Source organism: Mirounga angustirostris, unplaced genomic scaffold (assembly GCF_029215605.1).
Source record: "Mirounga angustirostris isolate CCGP_5_RB_7025 unplaced genomic scaffold, mMirAng1.0.hap1 SCAF_11, whole genome shotgun sequence".
NCBI lineage: Eukaryota > Metazoa > Chordata > Mammalia > Carnivora > Phocidae > Mirounga > Mirounga angustirostris.
The window spans coordinates 1,081,026-1,105,858 of record NW_026991719.1 but is presented as its reverse complement, the minus strand read 5'-3'; the positions used below and the strand labels follow the sequence as shown (position 1 = coordinate 1,105,858).

The window sequence follows — 24,833 nt, the reverse complement described above, 5'->3', positions numbered from 1 at the left end:
AGTGAGCAGAACATGCTGCGGCAGAGGGGAGGCAGAAGCAGCTCCACTTAGCTGGAGGGCCGTGTGCATCTGAGCTGGGGAAACGTTCACCTTCCCAAAGACGGAGGCCGCACACAGAGTCCTGACACCGGTTAAGCACATTCAATCATAGAAATTGAGGATAGCCAATGTCTGCAGAAAGCACTGTGGGGGACGACTGGCTGAAGAATTTGTGCTTTCTTCTCTTTCCTGATCAGGAGACATGCACTGAGCCGCCACCATGAACCTGTCCATCCCCGGCAAGCCAGATCCTGGTGGGGAGGAGGAAGAACCCGTCTCTTGGGATTTATGTTTTAAACAAGACAAATCGTCAGTGGGCAAAGAGGTTAAAATGCCCATGTCAGAGGGTCATAACATGTGGTGTGAAGAGAAGGGGAGGAGGGGAGCTGGGCTTGGGGAGGGGGTGCGATTTTCTAACAGAGTGGTCGGGGAGGCCCTGAACATGTGAGTGCCAAGGGGAGCAGGTGACCAAGGGAAGAGAAGACCAGGAAGAGGGACAGCAGGTGCAAAGGCCCTGGGGCCACAGCACATGTGACCTGTTCAGAGAAGAGCAAAGGAGCAGGGGCAGGTGCAAAGGCCCTGGGGCAGCGGCGTGTGTGACCCGTTCAGAGAAGAGAAAAGGCCCTGGGGCAGCGACGTGTGTGATGTTCAGAAAAGAGCAAAGGAGCAGGGGCAGGTGCAAAGGCCCTGGGGCAGTGACACATGTGACCTGTTCAGAAAAGAGCAAAGGAGCAGGGGCAGGTGCAAAGGCCCTGGGGCAGCGGCGTGTGTGACCCGTTCAGAGAAGAGAAAAGGCCCTGGGGCAGCAACGTGTGTGATGTTCAGAAAAGAGCAAAGGAGCAGGGGCAGGTGCAAAGGCCCTGGGGCAGCGACGCATGTGACCTGTTCAGAAAAGAGCAAAGGAGCAGGGGCAGGTGCAAAGGCCCTGGGGCAGCGGCATGTGTGACCCGTTCAGAGAAGAGAAAAGGCCCTGGGGCAGCGACTTGTGTGATGTTCAGAAAAGAGCAAAGGAGCAGGGGCAAGTGCAAAGGCCCTGGGGCAGCGATGCATGTGACCTGTTCAGAAAAGAGAAAAGGAGCAGGGGCAGGTGCAAGGGCCCTGGGGCAGCAGCGTGTGTGACCTGTTCAGAGAAGAGCAAAGGCCCCGGGGCAGCAGGACCTGTTCAGAGAAGAGCAAAGGCGCAGCCGGAGAGCAGAGGGAGTGAGCAGGAGGAGGAAAAGAGGAGGGTGGCTGGAGGGGTCCCAGCCCTGCAGGGTACCGTGCAGACACGCCAGAGACAGAGCCCAGGGGAGTGTTGCCAGCAGGGACCCCCTTGGCACGTCCCGGGATGGTCCGCACAGCTCCCCCTTCACCCCTGCAGCCTCCCCGACAGGATGTGGTGGCTCAGGTGCTGGGCCCGTGACAGTGGGCACACGGAGCACAGCACGCCCAGGTCCAGTCCACACCTGGGTTTGGAAGGGTCGGCGTCCACGTGACACAAACAGAGCCTGGCCCGGGGTATTGCCAGGGGTGCTCCTGCGGGGAAAGGTGGAGGCCAGAACACTCCAGTGTCAGGGAGCGAGGGGCCGAGGGACGGATAGGAGTGAGGCCAGGCGCAGGGGCAGCACGCAGCCTTCAGCCCCAGATGGGTGCCCGCCCGAGCAACTTGGCGGTCACTCGGCGTCTCGGCGGCAGCAGCTGGAATGGAAACACCAGAGGCTGGCGGCTTACGAGCAACCTGAGCATTTCTCATGGTTCCGGGGCGTGACCGCCCGAGGCCCCGATGCTGGTGAACTCGGGGTCTGGTGAGGACCCACCTCCTGGATCACGGATGCCTGTCTATTCCGTGTCCTCACAGTGGAGAGGCCAGGGGGTTCTCTGGGGTCTCGTAAGGACGCTAATCCTGCTGGTGGGGGCCGCACCCTCATGAGCACATCCCCTCCCCAAGGCCCCACCTGCTAATCCCACCGCCTTGGGGATCAGGATTCAGATATGAATTTCAGGGGGACACAGACACGCAGCCAGGCACTGGCCATTGTGCGGGAGCGGTGGGGGGCGATGTGAGCCCGGGGGCCATGCCAGACAGGGACGGCAGCAGGGTCGGCCCCCTGCAGGGGTGTGGACAGCAGCTGGGCAGGAAGGGGGCTGTGGGGAGGCGTCCACGCTGTGCAGGATGCAGATGGCGGCCTGTGTGCACAGCACGTGGACCGCAGGGGCCTGAGGCTGTGGTCTCCTCGGGTGCAGAGGGGCCGCCTGGAGGAGGAAGTGGGACCTCAGGCTCCCTCGTGTGCACCTGGGCAGTGGGGCAGCCCCCCAGCCTGGGTTCGCCTGTACTTCCCCGGCCCCAAAGGAAGCAGGGAGAGGTGAGCGAGGGGTGCGGGGGCGGGCAGTGACGGTACACAGCTGAGGAATGCAGCGTACCCCCAGGGCGGCAGCAGGGAGCCTCCTGCAGGGGGCTGGGGGGGAGAGGGCCGCTGCCTGGACCCCAGACCCGCCCAGGGGAAGCCTGCACCGTAAGCTCACCCCCAGGTGGTTCCAGGGCACCTGCAGACCTGAAACCAGGCCCCGTCCTGAGGCAGGACCCTTCCAGACACCCCTGCACACAGCTTATAGCAGCAAACCTTTTCCCAAACATGCATTTTACCTGTTTTTCCCAAAAACACAAGCGGAGAGTAAACATTTTAAAGAAACTCTGGTTGTGCTCTTCAGAATGGGTCCCTGATCCCCCCACCCCGGTGACCCCTGATGCCCTCAGGTCTAGAGAACATCCCTGCCCCGTTCCTCCCTCAGGGCGTGGCCAAGGAAAACGGCGGCCCCGCCAGTGACCCCTGGCATCAATCAAGCATCAGTCCGTACCAACAGCTTCAGATCAGGGTGACGCAGCGCGCACTCGGTATGGGGGAGTTTCTTGGCAAATGTGGGGGAGAGGCAGGCCGGGGTCCCAACTGCAGACACGGGGGCATCGACGGCCCAGCACGCCCACAGAGGCTGACTCACCCGAAGAGGGAGCGAACCAGGATCTACTCCGTCACCCCTGGTTTCAGAGTAAGCGGACTGTCCTTTTGTCAAAGCCCAGCCAGGTAGACCCACAACAGATCAGGGGGCGGTCCCCACAATGACATCATGACGGCGGTCACCCAAAAAGAGGCTCAGGGCAGAACGCTGTCAATGACAGAGACCCAGAGAGACCCAGAGACACACGGAGACACCAACCTCCCTCCTTGCCTAACTGGTTACTTATAGGACAACGCTTCTGAGGTTCAAATATCCCATTCTTTCAGGATGTGTTCTCTATTCCTAGCCCACCCCGGTGGGAAACATAATAGCCTCACAACGAGGGGCACCTGGGTGACTCAGTTGGTTAAGCGACTGCCTTCGGCTCAGGTCATGATCCTGGAGTCCCGGGATCGAGTCCCGCATCGGGCTCCCTGCTCGGCAGGGAGTCTGCTTCTCCCTCTGACCCTCCTCCCTCTCATGCTCTCTGTCTCTCATTCTCTCTCTCTCTCAAATAAATAAATAAAATCTTTAAAAAAAAAAAAAAGCCTCACAACGAGAAGAACATGCAAACGTACGTTTACAAGGATAAAGTCTAACCGGTGACAAATGTGTTTCGATTGATCTCCACTCCCACTTACAAGCCATTATCGGCAGCTAAAGACACCTACAGAAAGCAGATTTCTTAGGACGTAAGTGAAAATACTGGAAACACCATGGAGAAATCCACCCCAACTCCTCAAGAAGACAGGGGTACCAACTCTGAGGTGAGCCCAGACGCTGTCCTTCACGTCAACCCCACTCATCACTGGTGACCCCATTCTCACTGCAGATCCACATTCGAGATGGTGTTGCTCTGGGGCCTGCAGAGGTTATCTGCTACGTCACGACAAACTACCTCTGCCCTTCATTGCTGTCAAGTGCAGAACCCGGCCCGTGGGGCACACTCATGCCTCAAGCCACGACCCTTTTCCTCCTAACACCCTGTGACGTTGTGTATGTGTACGTGGCAAGGACTCCACCATAAACCATAATGGACCCCTCTTCCCAACAGTCCTTTGTTCCCCGTTTGCCACCAAAGAGACTTCAGAACAAGGAAAATTACGAAGAGTAAAAAAGAGTGTCACAAATGACCGAGGAGACAGTTCTCCCAAAACAGGATCATCCTTAACTTGTATGCGCCCAGTAACAAAGAGTCAAAATACAAAAGGCAAAACCTGACAGGAAAGCAAGGAGAAAGCGCTGCAACCACTATTATGGCTGGAGATGTCTGCACCACCGTACGTTCAGTAACTGACAGACCCAGCAGGCCCAGGGGCAGTGAGGGTGGAACCGCCTGGACAGCACTGTGACCACTCCACCTTCCTTGTAGCTCAGGGGTTGAATGTACATGAAGACCAGTGGAGGTGGGTATTCAAAATTCAGATTGCTGAGTGTCTTCCCCCAGTGACACCCCATCCTGTAGGTCCAGGGCTGGCATTCTCCAGCTCTCCTAGGGCCCTCCCCTCCTGCCACCGCCCCCTCCGCCGCCCCAGCCACATATATATCCCATGCCTCCTGAAGGCCCTAGTTACACCTCCCCTCCCCTTTCTCCCTGACCTCTTGCCCAATGCACCAGCTTGTTCCAGGTTGACACCTGTTGCCATAAGCCCCCTCCTCCCTCATCCTTGCTCTCTCCTATCACCTCACGACCAGTTTAAAGCCCTCCTACCTGTCCTTTCCAGGTTGGAAGTGACCCGGTCTGTGCTTATGTCTCCTGTCAGCTCTTCCATGCTGACGCCTCCCAAGCCACACTGACTCCCTGACCCTCGAACACACCATGTTTGTTCCCATTATACAGACCTCTGCCTGGAAAACATTAGTCACAGAAACCCACCTCCCTGAGCTCAGGCAGAGATCTCCCCATGCCCCAGAGACCTCCCCCTGACCTCACAGACTTCCAAACACCTGGTCCCAGGACGTTCTGAGCCAGTGATGGGGCTAACGTGCAGCGCTGGGCTACAGGGGCCCTGACAGGATTTCTGAGAAGTTTCCAATCCCTGGGCGTCTGAGCACATCTTGCACCCTCGCCTCAGCAGGTGACAGAAAAGACAAAATCCATGCCAGAGAAAGATGCGAGTCTGCTGTGTCCATCTTGGTTTGTGACAGTGAAGTGAGCTGGGACGGAGGCGGCACAGGGCCAGCCATCCATATGCTGACAAGCTCTGCATGCTAATTAAACGCAGACAGACGGAGGGACTGTTGGAGTCTGGAGTCCCAGCAGGAGTGCCGACTCCTACCTGCTACAACCCTACGTGAGAAAAGAACCACTTCTACCTTAATTCATTTTTAAAACTGGCTCTTCAGCTTTAAGAAAACTGCTTTAGTGCATTTGCTAAACTTGTGCTCAGTAAACAAATCGAATGCTTTTAGAACCCAGGATTCTCCTTCACGAGGTTATTTTACAATAACAACTGCACTGTGAAATCCATCGTTGCCTATCAGCGGTTCTAAATAAAGCGAGTGATTTCTATCAGCTTCAAACTAGGCTCAGTTCAGTAACACAGCCCAAAAAGCTTAAACAAACAAAAAAAAGTATGGAAAATATTAGTTCATTGGAAAAAGATTTTATTTCACAAAAAATGCAAACTGGAATAAACACCATCTTTCCTAACGCAAACATTACAGCTATTTTTAAGTATTTCTTGAGCTTCACTTGGAGAAGCAAATGATTATAAAATTTAACAAGTTTTTAGCCTTAAATCTGTTTGAAACGTTCCAAGTAAAAATAATTTAGCAAAACAGCTTCTTAAAAAAACCACACACGCTAACCTTGACTAGAAACCAAAGCTTTTAACCAATCTTTTTTTTTAATGCGTAATCACCAGTTTGTAACGTGAATGTTTCCGAAGTGAGGAGCGTCAGCCCATGCTGGAGCACCCCCCACGCGCGGACACCTTAAGAAGACAGCACGTCTGAGTTTCGACCTTAAGGACTTGCACCGTCTCCACGCGTGACGTAACGTGCCACGACCACTGGGTTCTACTGGCATCCTGCCAAGTGCGCTTCCCAATCATCGGTTAAAATTACAAAAGGAAAAGGAAAAAAAACCCCACCAGGGCAAGGCTTTTTCAAATTTTCAGGGCCCTGTGGGACCACGGCTGTCCATTCTGACAATCTGTCCCCGACGTGCAACGAGCCTCCCGTGAAGTCAGCATACGTGGGGGTGTCCCTAAAAGGGACAGAAATGCTGCTCCGCCTGCATGTACGTGGTGGCCGTGCACTTCTCAGCGCCGCCGGCCAGTGCGTTTTTCCTGATTCAGAGCGAATTGGTGACATTAAAGCTATCGGATCAACAGTTTTAAGGGAAAACTAAAGCTAGCGATGGAGGACTACACGTTCGGAACAGAAAGGCCGCCAGATGTTAACGAAGGGAGAATCGTCACGCGTGGCCCTCCTGCGTGGGTGGCTCCTTGGCGGTGTGCTCTGCGGAGGCGGGGCGGGAGAGGAGCCAGGAAGCCCACGCGTCCTGCTCTCCGCTGGGCGGCCGCGTGGGGGGACGCCCTGCATTACCTGTTCCAGGCGCTGCGGTGCCGGCTGGGGGACCCTGAGCGTGACCTGTCTCGGTCACCGTGGCCGTGGTGGCTACGCTTCCTGCCCGAGCCGCCCCTGCGGTCTCGGCTCCTCTCCCTCCGGCTGGACCGCTCTCTGCTGTGGGATCTCCGGGACCGGCCGTGGTCGGGGCTCACGCTCCGCCGCTGGGGGCTGTCGTCCTGGCGTGAGTGCTTCTTGTGCTGCCGCCGCTCCTTCCGTCCCTGCCTCCCGTCCTCCCGACTGCCAGCCCGCCGCGGCCGGCTCCTCTCTCGCTTGTGTCTGTCGTCCTCCCCCCGGCCCCCGCTGGCCCGGCCCCGGCCCCCGCTGGGCTCGCGGTTGCACTTGTCTTGCTCAGAACGCATGTCCTTTCTGGGCGCGCTCTGGTCACAGGCGGCGGCGGCGGCGGCGGGCAAGCCCTTGGGCTGCTGGTTGTTGTCGGGAATGCAGGAGAGGACGCTGGGGCACCTCTTGTCAGGGGAGCTGTCACCTGCGGCGGCGAGGCGAGAATTCAGGCTCTCCTTGCACTGGGCCCCCTCGGCCACGCTCCCGTTCACACTTTTCGGCGTGCTGTCGGTCTCCGGCCGGGGCGGGGTCTCCTTCGGGGTGCTGGGGCGGGGCTGGCCCACAAGGGGATGCAGGGAGGCAGCGCCCACGCAGCTGGCCGACACGGTCTGCAGGATATCCAGCACGGGCTGCAGCAGGTCCGCGTGGGAGACCCCGAGCTCATCCTGCGCGTGTGGGTCGTCGGCCTTCTTGCTCAGCAGGATGCTCAGCAGGCGCTCCCGCAGCTCCCTCTCCTTGCGCTGCAGCCCCAGGGCCCGCTCCTTCTCCTCCTCCACGCGCCGCAGCTCGGCCTCCTGCAGCCGCCGCCTCTCCTCCAGCTGCTGCAGCCGCAGCGTCTCCTCCTTCCGCTCCTGCTCCTGCAGTTTCACTGCCTGCAGCACAAAGGGGAAGGCGCAGGCATGTACCTCCGTGCCCCCTGCACGCTCCGAGTAGGCGCTGGGTCTGTAGATGCCCCGAGGCGTGGGGGGTACCGATTGGACGCTCCGGCCGGAGTGCGGCCCGCCCGTCCCTACCACGCCCGGGCCGTCATGCGTCCGAGCGAGCAGGAAACCCCGTGGCCAAGCTACGTGGCACAGCCCGGGGGCGGGCATTTCGGGTGGGGCCTGGCCCCTCCGAGGCGCACACGGGGCCTGCCGTGAGGTCGCAAGCGGTCACCAGCAACAGGGAGCTGAGATTACGAGGCGGACATACGCTGCCGTGGCCGCCGCGGGATGTGCGGGGCCTAGGCTGGGTTAGCGTCTTCAATATTCACCATGAAACAAGAGCTGAGCTGCCACGTCTCAGCGCGCCTGCCAGTCTCCTTCCCGGGGACTTATCACAACTGTAATTAGACAACAGGTTATGGGGTCGCCCCGCGCCTGACTCCGCGGGGGCACGCGGCCTGCCCAAGCACAAGGAGTGCCGGGCGAGGTCCCCGTGTGTCCCCGGGCCCCGGCTCGCAGGAGTTACCGTCGGGCCTCCGGAAGGAGCGGGTGGGAGCAACGAGGAGGCTCTCAGCACTGAGGCGCTCATCCGTACAGCACCGGCTGAGACCTGTCAGGTCCACGGCTGCGGAGGAGGAACGCGGCCCAGCCAGGCTCCAGAGTGCACCCTGAGGTCCCAGGGACGCCGCAGGGCCCCTCTCTATCAGCAGGCTCAGCCCTTACCCTCCCGCCGCCCCTGGCTGCTGGCTGGCGGGGTCGGCACAAAGCGCACCGTGCCGACGGCCCTGGGCAGAGCCATCTGCGGCGGGAAGGGAGCCACGGGGGCCAGGGGACCCTCAGTGAGCTCGGCCGCTCCCTCGCTCCGGGGCAAATGGGGACCCTGCGCCCCAGTTCCCTGAAGGCTCTCGGGACCGTGCCCGGGAGGTGTGAACACACGCTACGCTAAGTCCGAGTTCTCCCAGCTCCGCGAGACAACAGCACATTCTAGAACCTGGAGCGAGGCAGGAAGGCCACGTACACCACCAGCTGACAGCGCGCCCGTCGGTCCTAACGCTCATTCTTGACCGTGGCTGCGACCGGCTGTGGGACGGGGGCGGTGACGCTGGCCACACGTGTCAGAGACGCGCAGACGGCGGCCCGCGGCGGGAGACGGCGCAGCCCGGGCTGCCGGACGAGAGCACCCACGCCCACCCGCCGTACCTTGGCTCTGCTCAGCAGCTCGGCGATGAGCCGGATGGACTGCAGGTTGCGCTGGGCCAGCAGCAGTTTGCGCTCCTCCAGCCGGATCTTCTCCTGCAGCTTCTTCTGCTCCTCCGCCTGCAGCTTCTCCAGCTTCTTCTGGTTCCGGCGGAACTCGCGGTCCCTCTGTTTCTGCTCCCTCTTGCGCAGCTTCTCTTCTCGCTTCCTCTCTCTCTCCAGCTCCTCTAGCTCCTTCTGCTTCCTGCGCAAAATACACGAAGGGCTCTGTTAAGCACGGGCGGCGCGCCGCAGCTGAGCGCTCAGGCCGCGGCCAAGTGGGAGTGCTAAGCCGGGGGCAGGAGGCGGGTATCGGAGCTTGTTTAGGAGAGCGGTCATTTTAATGCTTTATCCCCCAAAACAGGTTTCGGCTGAACCCAAGCAACTGGACACGGGGAGATGCACACTGACAGGGTTCTCAGAACCTTCTGAGGGAGGGTCTTGCTAACGAACTTGCAGACACGAAGAAAAGAACGGGTGGCTTTCGCTGACACAGAAAGTTCGGGTTTGAACGAGACACAGCAAGAGGTAGAGAGGCCAACGGCGGCCCGGGGGACCTCCTGCCACAGCGCCAGCCGGGACCCTGACACACAGCGCTCCCGCCTCACGAGGGAGGAGGCACACAAGTGGACAGAGCAGAACTCGTATCCGGGAGAAAGTGCAGGGGGAGGATGGGAGCGTCAGGACATGCTCCACAGCCCGCCGGCTCGCCAGCCCATCGGACACCGCGGGGCACGGGCAGTGAACTCCCTGCACACGGCCGCCAGCTGAGAACCACTCAGTGTACAGACCACGCTGACGCGTCTCCCGGTGGGCACAAAGCGCCCATCGCCGGCCAGGCTGACGCGTCTCCCGGTGGGCACAAGGCGCCCATCGCTGGGGCTCTGCAGACAGGCCGTGGGGTGCCACTGCACGGAATGCAATACACACGTGCACGGCCACATGGAAGGTTCTGGGAGCACTTTGCTAAGGGAAAGACTAAACGCAGAAAACTGTGTACCTCGTGATCCCCTTTGTGGGAGATTCTAGAAAACGCAAACCCGCAGTGACAGAAAACCAAGGACGGCGTGCCCCGGGCTGTGTTTCTGCGGACCGGGGGTCCCTGAGAGTGTGTACCCGCATACGGGAAACCCTGTCACGCGGCCAGACAAAAACCACCTGCAGACGGTGGGTTTTCTTTAAGGTAAACCCATACCAAGCACAACAGATTAATCCATTGTTTTTGATGGGGGGGGGTCCCCAAGATGAGGATCGAAACGCAACCAGCAGAGACAGAAACCCCCCCAGAGAAAATGTGCAAGAACCACGGGTGTGTCTCCGCAGACACCCTCACCCGCACTTTGGCTTCAAAATTAGTCGGATAAACGCCCGACGTGGTTAAACACTGAAAGCTGCCCTGGGTGGGACAGGACGCACGAGGTGAGACCCCTGAGCCCAGGCAGGAAGCCCACAGGCTGCGGAAGAGCGACCCGGCCGGGCTGACGCCAGAGCCGCACAGACCTCGCACCCGGGGGGACGGACAAGGACACAAACGCCCTGGCGGCCCCAGGGAGGCCCGGGGAGGCCCGGGGCCGGGGGCTCGCACTGGCCAGCGGGAAAAGCTGCAGGGCCTCGCTGCGCACAGAGCGCCGCGGCGGGAAGGCCCCGCCACAGCCGGAGTCCAGGACCCAGCAGCTAAAGAGCCAGGGGTCCCGGCAGCTTGGGGGCCCCCGGAGGCAGGCACAGCTCCGAGCAGAGGCGCACCTGGAGGCCCGGGGCCTGTCCCGTGCCAGAGCCGGACAGCCCCCAGCCACGCGCCGCCCCTCCGTGGCACGAAGCAGCCAAATGAGCACGCGTCAGTGACCGAGGACGGGCGCCCACGCTGCCCGGGCCGGCCCGCAGCTCAGGCCGAGAAAGGGCCGCGCGGGCGGCAGCGGGCTCCGCGGGGACAGCCGGCCCCTCCGCTCCCAGGCCTTGCCCCAGGCAGCCCCCCGCGGGCACAGCAGAGGGAACCGTGTGTCCTCAGCGCGCTCCCAGCCCGCACAGACGGAGCGGCCCGCCCGCAAAGCCGAGCGCCCGCTCGCTCCGACTGTAGACGTCCAGGCCTCGGCGCCTCTGGCGAGAACCCCCAGCGCGTCCTGAGAGGCTGCGGGGGCCCGGGGCACGTGGTCACGGTCGGCGCTCAGGACAAGGGCCGGGCTGCCGTGCTCGCTGCCCGCGGGCGCCGGGGCCCCGCACCTCGGCCCTGCCCGCTGCGGCCCCGGAGCGAGCGGACGCAGGGAGGGGTCGCTCGCCGTAGAACCCCCAGCGCTGGCTCCCGAGGCGGCCTCCGCAGCAGCGCTCCGCGGCCCGCACGCTTCCGCGCCACCCGTCTGCCTCGCCCTGCGGCTCCCGCGGCTGCGTGCGCTGCCCGGCCCCAGCCACGGCCCAGCCACACACGGCCCGGCTGCACGCGCCGGCCGGCCGGCCGCCCCTCCTCGGGGAACAACGCGGAGCCGGGTCAGGAACCACGCACGCCGTCTGGACCCGCTGCCCCACAACTGGACCCTGCAGCGAACTCTAAGTCCAGGGTCGCCTTCGCCTCTGCGTGGCAGGGGCAGGTGCCCCCAGCAGCAGGGGGCAGGCAGAAGAGCGACGGGGGCAAGAACGGGGAGCCGGCGTGCCCCCGAGCGACCCGAAAGGCAATGGACGATCGCCTGGGAACGGAAACCCTTTCTACTGGAACGCGGCCGACTTCGCCAGGGGTCCGGTCCAGGTGCCTAACGGAGCTCCGCGCTGAGCGCACGACGGCCAGGGCACAGGAGGCGCGGCCCAGGACTCCGGGGGCGCGTGCACGCGCGCGTGCACACACGTGCGCGCACCCAGACGCACACATGCACCCGGACGCACGCGCACCCCGAGCATACGCGCACCCAGACGCGCGCACCGACGCGCGCACGCGCACCGACGCGCGCGCACAGACGCACACATGCACCCGGACGCATGAGCACCCGGACGCACGCGCACCCAGACGCATACGCGCACCCAGACGCGCGCGCGCGCACACACGCACACAGACGCACACATGCACCAGGACACACGCGCACCCAGACACACATGCGTGCCCAGGCGTCCGGCGGGCCGTGCGGAGCCCGCGCGTCTGCGCACCCACCGTTCCTCCGCTCGCTGCCTCTCCTCGGCCTCCTTCTCTCGGCGCTTCTGTTCTTCTCTCTGCTGTTCCAGCTCCTGAAGCTTCTGCCTCTCGAGCTGCCGTTTCTTAATGGAGGCGTCGCTCAGGTGTTTGGTGGAGTCGAAGGAAACCTTCCGGGGAAAACAGAGCGCAGAGCACAGTGACGCACGAGCGCGCTTCCCACCGAGGCGGCACCCGCTGGGCGGCAGGCTCTGCCCGACCGCACGGAACGCGCGCACTCCGGAGAAGCCCGCGCTCGATGCGGCCCGCGCAGGACACACACGGGGCCCGGATCCCACGGGCACATCTGGACACACAGCCGCGGCCGGGCTCAGCCGTGAGCTGCGTGGCGACTCAAGCGGGGAGCGCGCACCAACAGACACGGCCGGCCCGCACCGTCTGTCTGGAAGGGAGCACGTCACCTTTCCCGAGACGGTGGGTCCCCTCCCGCTACCGGGGCCCCGCCGTCCCCCTGCGCGATGGCGCCTCTGCTCCGCGAACGAGGGCGGCCAGCTGTCCCGCGGCACCAAGCACCTGACGGGGCCTGCGCCCGACTCTGACACGGGCCCGAGCAGGCGGCCGGGCGGGGGCTCACCTTGATGTTGCAGGCCACGGCCTTGCCGTCCTCACCCTTGTACATGAGCTTCATCCCGCGCAGGGCGCTCATGGCCTGTATGAAGCCCACGTACTCGCGGTACTGCACGTAGGCCTCGAAGTTCAAGTGTCCCCCGAAACTGAAGGTGTGGAAGTTGCGGCCAGTCATCTCCTCCCGGTAGGGGTCCAGCATGGGGATGTCCACGTTGCGGATCTCCCCGAACTTCTCGAACACCTTGACCAGAACCTCCTCACTGGGCTTCTCGGAGCCCGACTCCTTGAGGGCGAACCACTTGCAGGGCAGGCCCTCCAGGTGGATGGTGTCCGGCCGCTCCCCCGGCAGCGTCTCGTTCATGTCCTTGGCGTCGCGGAAGAAGGAGTCCCAGTCGTGGCGGGTGGGGAAGTCGATCTTGAACTCGGCGGCGCGCACCTTGAGGATGTCGGAGAAGCCGCTGAGCTTGATGGTCTTGCCGTCCAGGCAGGCCAGGAAGGACTTGACCAGGCTCTTGTTCTCCACCTCACCCTCGAAGCGGATGAAGTCCATGGTGCTCTTGGAGATGCGCAGCGTCGAGAACTGGTGACTGTGCACCATGCCCTTCAGCCTCTCCATCACCTCCCAGTTGGAGATGGACTTCCCGGGCTGCTTCAGCTGCGGGAGCGCCACGCTGATGGTCATCTTGGTGATGGGCTTCAGGTACAGGCCGTACGGCGGGCAGAGCTCCACCGCCTCCGACGTGTCGTGCACTATGGTAGCCGCTGCCATTGCCGGGGCCTTGGGCCTGGAACACAGACACGGGCGGTCAGGGCGGGCGCCGCAGAGCACCGCCCGGCACAGGACAAACCCGTGTGCTCTCTGCCACGCCACAGAAAAGGGTCTCTAGCTCACTAAACACCACCGCCTGCCGAGGCCATGTTTTGTGCGGGGATTTTCTGGGTCAAAGAGACAAGAAAACGGGGCTGATGAAAGCGTTTACGAGGTGGAGCGTCGTGCCCCAGGCTCCGTGGGCGCTGAGCCGCACCCGATCGCCAGGGGCAGCGCGCCCAGGGCCGTGGAGCGAGCACAGCCCACGGCTCCCACTCCCGGGCAGGGGGGAGAGGCAGGAGAGGGGTGCCCGGCTCCCCGGGAGGCTGCAGGCCAGAAGCCTCCGGACAGGAAGGAGCTCAGCTCCAGACGCCGGGGGAGTTTGCGCAGGAGGCGGCCCTAAGGAAACAGGAAGGAAGTTTCTGGCCAAAACGTCAACGTGAACAACTCCACTGTGGGCTCACGTAGCCTGTGCATCCACCGTAAAGACAAGACAGTAGAAGGGCTCTTGCAAAGTCAGGGCTCCCCGTCTGTACCTGTCCTCCTCCGCCTTCTCTAAGGCAAGACTCTCCTACTGGTCTGACGAGGGTGCACTTCCGGAAAGCCCAGCGCCAGGGCAGGAACCCAAACAGGTGGCTGCCTCCCCCACCCACCCACCTGCTGCTGGGAGGCTTCCCATCATGCCCTGAAGCTCAGCCTCGGGAGACACCCCCACACAGGGGGCTGGTGCAGGGCAGAAGAGCTCCCCGGCCCGGTCTAGGGGATGAGAGGGCCCCCCCCCAGACTGGGGGCTGGCACAGGGCAGAAGAGCCCCCCAGCCTGGTCTAGGGAATGGGGGGCCCCAGACAGGGGGCTGGTGCAGGGCAGAAAAGCCCCCCAGCCTGGTCTAGGGAATGGGGGGCCCCAGACAGGGGGCTGGTGAAGGGCAGAAGAGCCCCCGCCTGGTCTAGGAGATGAAGGGGGCCCTCAACATAAGGGGCTGGTGCAGGGCAGAAAAGCCCCCCAGCCTGGTCTAGGGAGTGGGGGGGCCCCAGACAGGGGGCTGGTGCAGGGCAGAAGAGCTCCCCGGCCCGGTCTAGGGATGAGAGGGCCCCCCCCAGACTGGGGGCTGGTGCAGGGCAGAAAAGCCCCCCAGCCTGGTCTAGGGAATGGGGGGCCCCAGACAGGGGGCTGGTGAAGGGCAGAAGAGCCCCCCAGCCTGGTCTAGGGAATGGGGGGCCCCAGACAGGGGGCTGGTGCAGGGCAGAAAAGCCCCCCAGCCTGGTCTAGGGAATGGGGGGCCCCAGACAGGGGGCTGGTGAAGGGCAGAAGAGCCCCCGCCTGGTCTAGGAGATGAAGGGGGCCCTCAACATAAGGGGCTGGTGCAGGGCAGAAAAGCCCCCCAGCCTGGTCTAGGGAGTGGGGGGGCCCCAGACAGGGGGCTGGTGCAGGGCAGAAGAGCTCCCCGGCCCGGTCTAGGGATGAGAGGGCCCCCCCCCAGACTGGGGGCTGGTGCAGGTCATACGAGCCCCCCGGCCCGGTCTAGGGGGTTGAGCGGCTCTGGCACTGGCTGAGACCCAAGACCTCCCCCCAGGATGCCGAGGGCCACACGGGAGCCTGAGCCGGACTCGGGGCAGTATCCCCCGGTGGCCTGGCTACCTGTCTCCCCAGCATGGTCCCCATGCCCTCAGCTACCCCTAGTACCCCAGGCCACCCCGGGACAAGCCCGCGGCCCCTATGCCCTCCAACCCCTCCCAGCTGCCCCTGGCCCCGGGGTCTGACCTCCGCGGTTTCCTCCTCTGCTCACGGTGCCCATAACTACCCTGGCACCCCCGGCCTCCCCAAGCTCGTGGGGCAACCGCAGTCCCCACCCCTTCACCCTAGCCTCTGTGACACTGCAGCAGCCCCCCCAGGACCCTCCTGGTCTCCCCAGCAGCCCCTGATCCCTCCGCCCTTGAAGACCCCTCCTCCCACCCCCAGTATCCCTGTTGTCCCCAGTCCCCCACGGAATCCCGGCCCCTGCAGACTCCATGGCCCTACCCTTCCAGCCCACGGCCCTCGCAGACCCTGAACCCCCAGAGCCCCCAGAGTCCTCGCAGACCCCGGACCCCCAGAGCCCCCCCAGTCCTCGCAGACCTTGGACCCCCAGAGCCGCCCGAGTCCTCGCAGACCCCGGACCCCCCAGAGAACCCCTAGTCCTCGCAGACCTTGGACCCCCAGAGCCCCCCCAGTCCTCGCAGACCCCGGACCCCCAGAGCCCCCCAGTCCTCGCAGACCCCGGACCCCCAGAGCCCCCCAGTCCTCGCAGACCCCGGACCCCCAGAGCCCCCCAGTCCTCGCAGACCCCGGACCCCCAGAGCCCCCTCCCCCGCAGACCCCGGAACCCCAGAGCCCCCCCGGCCCTCGCAGACCTTGGACCCCCAGAGACCCCCCCGGCCCTCGCAGACCCCGGCCCCCCGGCCCCCAGTGCCCCCGGATCCCCGAACTCTCGGCCCTCGCAGACCTCGGACCCCCCAGAGACCCCCCCAGTCCTCGCAGACCCCGGCCCCCCGGCCCAGTGCCCCCGGATCCCCGAACTCTCGGCCCTCGCAGACCCCGGACGCCCCAGATCCCCCCGGCCCTCAAAGACCCCGGCCCCCCGGCCCCCAGACCCCCGAACTCTCGGCCCTCTCAGACCCCGGACCCCCCAGACCCCTCAGGCCCTCAAAGACCCCGGCCTCCCGGCCCCCAGTGCCCCCGGACCCCCGAACTCTCGGCCCTCGCAGACCCCGGACGCCCCCGAGCGCCCCCGGCCCCGCAGAGCCCCCCGGAGCCCCCCGGCCGTCGCACACCCCGGCTCCTCGGAGTCTCCGGCCCTCACAGCCTCCGGGTCCCGGAGCCCCCCGCCCGGTTCGCGGGGAGAGCTGGTCACGGGGTGTCGCTCACCGGCGCAGGGCTCCGCCCGCGCCCCGGCCACCGCCGCTCAGGCCCGAGCTCACCGCCGCCCCCCAACGACCCGGCCAGCCGCGGCCTCTCCGCCCGGCGCCGCCACCGTCCGCCGGAGGCGCCCCCGACGCCACCCGCCGTCGCCGCCGCCCGCCCCTGTGACGCACTTCCGCTTCCGGCTCTCGTGCTCGCGGAAGCGGCCGCGCGGCGACTCCCTGTTTCGTCGGCCGGGTCTGGCCCCGCCCCCGGGCGGGACTTCCGGGAGGCCCCCGAGTGGGCGGGGGGAGGGCCGGCCCGGGCTTTGCACTGCGCGTGCGCGGCTCCCCCCGCCGCGCCACCTGTGCCCGGGGTCCGGGAGGCCTCACCTGGGGCTGCAGGGTGCGCGTGGCCGCCTTAAGCCAAGCAGGTGCGGAGCCTGTGCGTCCGCCTCGATTACTATTATGATCACACACAACATACGACATAGCCGTATGGTTGAGCAGGAAATCGTTTATTTACTACTAGTTACTTTTACTTACTACGTATACTGCTTGCGGAGCATAATTAAATATACTGTAGAATGCCATAAAAATATGCAACCACGTAAAGACGCCGCATCTTCATGCTTGAACAGTCTCTTATTTTGATATCGTTAATTTTAAAATGCACAAAATGTAAGTAACCCCGTAAAATACATTTTACATGTAATATGTAATAATAGTTTTTAAGTGATAAGATACGTATAATTACATGACATAATTATAAATTAGCATGTTACAACTTACTAAGCTCCCACATTATGGCAGACGCTGCGTAAGGCCTGTGTTTCTGATGCCCCGAATATGTTATAAATCCAGGGGCGCCTGGCGGCTCAGTCGGTTAAGCCTCAGACTCTTGATTTCGGCAAGTGTCATAATCTCAGGGACTCTTGATTTCGGCTGGTCTATGATCTCGGGGACTCTTGATTTCGGCTGGTGTCATGATCTCGGCTGGTGTCATGATCTGAGGGTCCTAGGATGGGGCCCCCACCCCCAGGCTCAACAGGGCATCTGCTTGTCCCTCTCTGTCTTTCCTCTCCCTCTGCTCCTCCCCCCTCCTCATGCACTCTGGCACTTTCTCTCTCAAGTAAATAAATAAAATCTTAAAAAAAAAAGAGAAAAGTATGTCACAAGTCTGCAAAGTGAAAATCCAGGGTGGGAGAACACAGATCCTGTGTTGTTCAACAAAAGGTGCCAAAACATTAGCTTCAGAGGGGGCAGGAGTGGGTGAGGGGACCCTGGTGTCACGTGGGGCTCCTGGGTATCCGGGTGTCTGCTATGTGTCAGTCATGTTGTCTGAGTGTCTTCTACGTGTGAGTCATGTTGTCCTGTTAACAAGCCACCCATCAAAGCAAATATGATCATGATCTCCTGACAAGGAGGGAACAGTCTGGGGTGTCTCAGGAATGGGACCACTCTTTGAACCCAGGCAGGCTTCTTGGTAGGATGTGCATCATTGTCATCTTTATTTAACTTCTCCTTTGTCTTGGAAACAGAAAGGTTTTGGGGGTTCTCATTAAAACCCTGTCCCCAAGGCTGCTTGCAAGGCGATGGCGCGTTTCCCTGGGGAACTGTTAAATTTGGAAACTCTTTTTCCACTCTGCTGTCTGAAGCATTTGCAAAGCAAAGTAATGAGATACTCTTTCAGAACCTGCACATCTAATAGGTGGTCATAATAATTTCAAAAACGCTCAAGGAAAATCCTTTTACACGTTTGAGCAAGATATTCCTCTTCTGGATGCATCTCAAAAATAGGAAAACAAAGTCCCTAATATCTGCAGCCCTAATCTAGTATGTCCTGGGCATAGCTGTATAAATCACTCTCACTGAGTGTGAATAAAGACTGGGGGGATGATGGGATTTGCTCCCGGGATTCTATGGCAAAGATGAAGGAATTCTGCAGTCAAAATCAAAGTCCATAATCAGGTCATTCAAGCTAATCAAAAGGAAAATTAATCCTGGGTTGGCCTGGCCTAATCAGGTGTAGAAGTCAGCATTAAGAAGGGCACGAGGTTTGAGGCAGCAGACATACAGCCTGGTTGCCTGGAAAAAGAAGCAAATTGCCTTATGGAGAAGATCATTTGGCAGGAATTAGTGGGTGGCCCCTAGGAGGTGACGGTGTCACTGCTCCAACCTCAGAGAACTGAATTCTGCTAATAACCGGTTAGCTTGTAAGAGAGCCCTAAGTCTCAAAGGAGACCCCCCTACTGCTTGCCGACACCTTGCTTTCGGCCTGGTGAGTCCCTGAGCAGAGACCCAGTTATCTCATGCCTGGATTCCAGACTTAACAGAAACTGTGAAATGTTTTAAAATGTGTCTATCATGTATTTATCACATATGGTGCGTGTGGAGGGGAGGACTTGGATAACAAAAATTCATCCTCTCTAGTTCTGGAGACCAGAAGTCTGAAATCAAGGTGTCAGCAGGGTTGGTTCCTTGGAAAGCTCTAAAAACAGGTTTGCTCCAAGCTTCTCTCCCAGCTCCTGGTGATTGTCCGAAATCCTTGCTGTTCCTTGCTTGTGGCCCCATCACTCCAATGTCCGTCACCACACAAACACCTTCCCTCCATGTGTGTCTCTCTATGTCTCCACTTCTCATTAGGACACCAGTCATGTTGGGTTAGAGCTCTCTGTAGTCTACCATGACCTCATTTCATTTAACTGATTAGGGCTGACACACAGAGGGACCCAGTCCCTTGCTAAATGTAGGCATTCAAGGAGGCACCACAAGAACTGAGACCAGCTAACCGGTCTAAATGCAGAACCAATCCAATTCTGGCTTCCCTCTAGATTACTTCCCTCCAAGCTAGACACCTCCTCCCCTGCACTGATATCTTTCACTTTGACCCAGATTCGGAGATTCCATTAATCTGTTCCTACAAGAAAAGTGCTTGAGGATGTAAATGTGTAGATCTATAAATGTATGCATATATGAATACCTATGCATCTACTTATCCATCTACTATCTATCTCCATCCATCTATCCATCTATCCAACCACCTAGGTATTCATCCATTTATCCACCTATTCATCCTTTTACCCATCCATCCATTCAGCTATGCATCTACCCATCCATCCATGCATGTGTATATTCATTCATCCCCCCCACCTACCTACTCAATCCCTCCATGCACCCTCCACCCACCCACCATCCACAAATCTGCCCATCTATCCATCCATCAACCCATCTATCCACTCCTCCACCATCCACCACTCACCCACTTCTCCATTCCCCCATCAAACAAACTAGACATCCAGCCATCCCTCTCTCCATCTCTGTACCTCATAAATTCATGCCTCTGAAACCTTTACTCAAAACAACTCCTTTCCACCAGGTGGCGTAGCCGCCACCCTAATGAACACTGGAGCAAGCTCTGCCATGTTAATCCTCTGGTCTGGTCCGAAGCCAAGCTCTTAAGGGTCACTTAGTTAATCCCTCATCCATCCTCAGCAAAGACACGTCCAGTGGTTTCCCATGAACGTTACCCTATTTACGAAATCCACCCAATGCAACTCATTCTCTTCTTAGAAAGTTCCCCATCTGTCCCAGAATTTTTAACTCAACAAGTGCCTGACTCGTTCTAAAGCAGCAAGATAAAAAGAAAAGGGTATTCTGTTGTCTTTAGAGTAGCCACACCATGAGTTGGAGGCAGTACAGGAAATTCACTCTTTCCTCTGCTGGTGTTGGGTATGTTAATTACCCTGATGTTAGAAAGGAAATTCAACAGGGTCTATAATAATTACCATTAAAAATTTTTTTTTTAAGATTTTACTTATTTATTTGACAGAGAGAGAGAGACAGCTAGAGAGGGAACACAAGCAGGGGGAGTGGGAGGGAGAAGCAGACTCCCAGCTGAGCAGGGACCCCGATGTGAGGCTCCATCCCCAGACCCTGGGGTCATGACCTGAACCGAAGGCAGACGCCCAACGACTGAGGCACCCAGGTGCCCCTAGTTACCATTTTTAATGTGCCCACATTCTCTTCGATTCAGCAATTCCACTGCTGGTAATTCATCCCATAGAATTATTCCCCACAGATATACAAAGGAATGTGTACAAATTATATTGCACATAGGTATGTACACATACATATATTTATATATGTGTGTGCAGCACATACACATATTATGTGTATAATATATTGAACATATATGTTTCCTGCAGGAATACAAGGTACATGTGCAATGAATGCTTCTGGCAGCATTAATTATGAGAATTGGAGGCGGCCCAATGCACGCATACAGGATGCTGAGTAAGCCAGACAGTACACCCCTATGCTGAGTCAGACATAGGTGTACTCACCCAACAAGATGCAACATTACATGAAGACGGCATGTTGCAGACATGTTACATGCTCCCATTGTTGTGATGGTATGGTATTCAGTGGTGACTGCAGAGTGCGGAAACAGCACTTTGGGGTGGGGGAAACGTGGCACTAGGAGAGATGGAGAAAGGGGGATGAAGAGGGATAAAGGACTCGCAACTAAATCAAAGATGTCCAGCTGAATTGCAGGGTCAGAGGTAAGAAGGATAAGGGTGACCCTGAGGTCCCCAGCTCTGGCCACTGGGTGAGGTCGCTGACATAAACTCCATGGGAAAATCAATTAGGAAAAGGCTCAGTTTGGGGCAGGAAGGAGGCAGGTGGGTCCAGTTGGGATGATGTTGGTTTGGAGACCCCTGCAGCCCTGGTGGAGCTGTCCAATAAGATCCGGAGCTCTGAGTGAGTCCAGGAGGAGGAAAACCCATGACATCAGAGCTGCAATGCTGGGACACAAGGGAAAGAAACTGTAAACAATCCATCCATTCATCTATCCATCCATCCATCCACCAACTTATCCATCATTCCATCCATCCATCCATCCATCCATCCATCCATCCATCCATCCATCCATCCACCCACCAATTCATCCCTCCATCTATCCACCCATTCAATTATCAATCCATCCATCCATTTACCTAACCACCAATTCAATTATCCATCTATTCATCCATCCACCAATTCATGCATCCACTCATCCATCCATCCATCCATCTATGCTAGTGTCAATGTGTGACAAGATGCATGGAATAACTGGAAACCAAGGAAGCTCACCTGAGCCTTGCCATACCGTTTTTATTGGTACCTGATGACGTACTTTCCTTGTGGCTAACCTTTAGTGTCCACCTCCTCCTGGAGGCTCACAATAATATCTTTAGTCTTCATCCCCTCTTGGAGGTTGGAACTAATAAAGCATGTCCCAAAGCCCTCCTCAGAAACCACTTCACTAAATGGTCAAGTGACCAAAGCACCCAGGCAAACAAAGACAGAACAGGACATGTCATGGCCTGGACATCACCTCCTAGGAGCCAGGGGCAGAGGCCAGACCTCCTTTTATGTCAGGTTGAGTCTTCCCCACACAAAAACAAAGTGCAAAAGTGCTACAATTTCTGGTAAGTGGTTTGAAGGTAGATGTGAAGCGGTGATATAAAGCACGGTCAGGGCAAGGGCGGGGTCCCCTCAGGAGATCATGGCGGAAGCCCTAAGGGCGGATGTGCAGGGCTTGTTGAAGGAAGTTGAGGGGATCCTGGCCTCTCGGTGCAGAGTGGTCTCCCCTACATCTAGCTAGGTCCTAGGAGTGGGGAGTGGTCAAATGTGCTTGTGGGACTTTCCTTGAGAGAGATCATACCAACCTCCTGTGGGATCCCAAGCAGAATGGAACTCTTGTGGGTCTAGGGGCAAAGCTGATCCCCAAAAGCAGCTCTCAGCATCCAAGTGGAATCTGTGGTTGTGTCTTGCTCGGTTAAGATCAATTTAATCTTCTACGTCCCCTTTTCTTTGTGGCCTGTCCAGATCATACAGAGAAACATGGTGTTTCCAGGACCTGAATGTATGTTCATAGAGTATCCCTCTCTGTTCATTCTAAAACTGACTCCATATTTTCTGCGTGGTTTGTTCCTGCTTTAGAGACATAGGTTTAGTGTCTTCATGCCTTGGGTTTATAAACATGAGTTCAAACATGGGTTTGGTGCCTTCTCTGTGATTTCTCAACAAGAAGAGTAGAAAATCAGATGTTGTAGAGATCAGATCAAAGGGCAGTCTCAGAACAGGAGATAAAGATGCAAAACCAAGATACAGAAGTGTTCCTCCCTTTGAGAGAAATGACTACCTTGTACTTCTCACCAATGTCCTGGGCTTCCCTTTTCTTTTTAGGGTAATTGACATATGATTCCGAATAGCATGTAAGATGCCAGGCTACAAAGAACTGAACCAGGAAGGAGCATGGCCTTTAGAGAAAACTGTGCAGGGATGGGCCATCTGGAAAGTTCGAGTGGCAAATGACAGTTGGAGGAGGCCCAGGGTAGTGGCCCCATTAGGAGGCCTCCAACAAGTAAAGCCTGCCAGAGAGACCCACAGCCAGGATCCAGTCCAGAGACATCACTGAGAATTCCCACGACCAGTTCACTGAACTAGAATCTAAAGTCAGAGCACTGGCAACCTGTGTCCTCTCTATCCACTCTTCTATCCATCCATCCATCCATCCATCCATCCACACATCTATCCATCCACCTATCCATCCATCTATCCATCCATCCATCCATCTGTCCATCCATCCTTCCAGCCACCTACCCATTCTTTTTATATTTCTACCCTCTTGACTTTGTCAGAAGCATGCTCATCACAAATATTCTCAAATCCTCCTTCGTCACTTATTTCATTTTTCAGCTGAAAGAATTGCCACATTGGACAATTTCTCTTGACCAAATCACCAATGACCTCTCATAATATTTAATTAATTCACCTCACTGGTCCCATCCTTATCTCAAACAGGAATGTTTAGCTCATCATGGATGTTTGCATCTGTGTTTGTTTTTTACATAGTGCCTGACAGAATCATCGTTACCTTGCTCACTATGTTTGGGGCACATGTTTATATCACCTCCTCCAAGGAGATGCAATCAGCACACACAGAGAAAGTCTCTCATTTTTATTTGTTTTCCACAGCAGTTGGGTTGTTATCCCATGTTCGTCACTGAGGCTTGCAGGACCCCAAGTGCCCCAACATTCAAGGTGGGGCTTCCGTGGGACTTCCGCTCCGCAGCGTGAGGAAGGAAGGTGGGGCTGGTTCACTTCCTGCCTTCTTCTGGTTGCATTTCATCTTATCACTCACCAGGCATTTTGCGTGTCCACCATGAGAAGACTCACATGCAGAATTTCAGGGACATGTAGAGCTGGAAGGGGTGTTGGCCACCATGTCCCGCCTCCATCCTTCTATCCAGAGGGGCTCAGCAGCCACCGTGGCCAGGACTCCATGCCCAGGTCCCTCCAGAACCTGGCCAGTCTCCTAGTACTCAGTGCATGACCCTCCTGTCCTGGGCAGCTGGAGAAACAGAAGCTAACCTTATTGCTTTTTCTCTTGTACATGGAAGGCCAGTGGAGACTTGCCCCGTGAAGGTAAGTTTGGCATGCACAAAGGGACAATGGCAGATCAGCTGGTCAGCAAAGCCAGACACGAGCACGATCTTTCCACTGGAACACTGGTCCATGGAAGCGTGGTGCCCTCTCAGGCTCTGAAGGTCGGTCATTTTTCCTAATGAATACCTACCAGCCTCGGTGCCAAACAGACAACAACCGCAGGTCTTCCCGCCCCTCGTGAAGGCAGCAGAAATAATTCAGCAACCTGTCCCATTGCCATGGTGCATTTTATCAAAGCTTGCACCACCTGCATGACATTGCAATGATACTTGGCCCGTTCACCATTTTGGGGGACTCTTTTGCATATTGGGGAATATGCAAAAGCTATATTATCCGTGCAAACAGGAGCCCTCCTCCCCTGACCCTGGTCCCAAGCTCAGTTATTTAAAAATGGGTATTTTCCTTCATTGAGGTGAAGTTCACATCCCATAAAATTCACCATTTGCAAGTGAACGGTTCGATGGCATTTAGTACGCTCACTGGGTTGTGCAACCACCAGCTCTATATAATTCCAGAACATTCTCATCTCCCCAAAGGAGACCCCATCCCCATAAAGCAGTCCTTCCCTGTTCCCCTCCCCAGCACCTCACAGTCACTAACTCACTGTTTGCCAGTGGATTTGCCTGTTCTGGACATTTCATATAATCAGAATCACACACTGTGCAGTCCTTCATGTGTCTGCTTCTCCCATGAGCATCGTCTGTTCAAGGTCCATCCACGTGGTAACAGGTGTCAGACATTCACTCCTTGTTCGTGGCTGAGTCATATTCCCTTGTAAGCACCCCCCACCAAGGAAAGAAAACCCGTTATTTTAGCTTTGAAAGAAAGCGATAGGGCATTCTGCTGATTTTGTAAACTGGGTGTGTTTTTAGCACATGTGCTGGGAGCAGGTGTGAAGCCAACGCCGTCCCCCTGCAGACGTCCTACTAGCTCGTGCCCGAGTACCTGTGGGATAGGAAGGTTCAGTCTCTCAAGATGTAGAAACCTGCGCATTGCATTAACAATGACTGGGAACAAGTGATAGGACCCAGCTTGGGCTATGCTACCATCCTCAGGATTCACCGATGTTACACTGCCTTGCAAGAAAAGAAACCGCCCGGCTTAGGCAT

At 58.2% G+C, this 24,833-nt stretch overlaps 1 protein-coding gene across 3 annotated transcripts; it reads right to left on the bottom strand.

Moving 5' to 3' along the window:
• Positions 1 to 5,598: 5,598 nt before the first annotated feature.
• On the bottom strand, positions 5,599 to 16,452 carry AKAP17A (A-kinase anchoring protein 17A). 3 transcript variants are annotated; one of them, XM_045873915.3, is made up of 5 exons: positions 16,309 to 16,452; positions 12,551 to 13,328; positions 11,938 to 12,086; positions 8,772 to 9,012; positions 5,599 to 7,520 (listed from the first exon to the last, which is right to left on the bottom strand). In XM_045873915.3, exons 2-5 carry the CDS (start codon positions 13,310 to 13,312, stop codon positions 6,561 to 6,563), a joined length of 2,112 nt encoding a protein of 703 aa, XP_045729871.2. In that variant the 5' UTR covers positions 13,313 to 13,328; positions 16,309 to 16,452; the 3' UTR covers positions 5,599 to 6,560. The 3 variants fall into 3 exon arrangements, with proteins under 3 accessions (XP_045729871.2, XP_045729880.2, XP_045729861.2); XM_045873924.3 differs by having other exon boundaries at positions 16,162 to 16,421; XM_045873905.3 differs by having other exon boundaries at positions 16,256 to 16,421.
• Between the last annotated feature and the right edge of the window lie 8,381 nt (positions 16,453 to 24,833).

Coding starts and splice junctions, on each gene's coding strand:
- AKAP17A (XM_045873915.3), bottom strand. CDS start 13,312: ATGGCAGCGGCTACCATAGTGCACGACACGTCGGAGGCGGTGGAGCTC. Junction 9,013..11,937: donor AGGCAGCGAGCGGAGGAACG/GTGGGTGCGCAG, acceptor TATTTTGCGCAG/GAAGCAGAAGGAGCTAGAGG. Junction 7,521..8,771: donor AGCTGCTGAGCAGAGCCAAG/GTACGGCGGGTG, acceptor TTTGTGCTGCAG/GCAGTGAAACTGCAGGAGCA.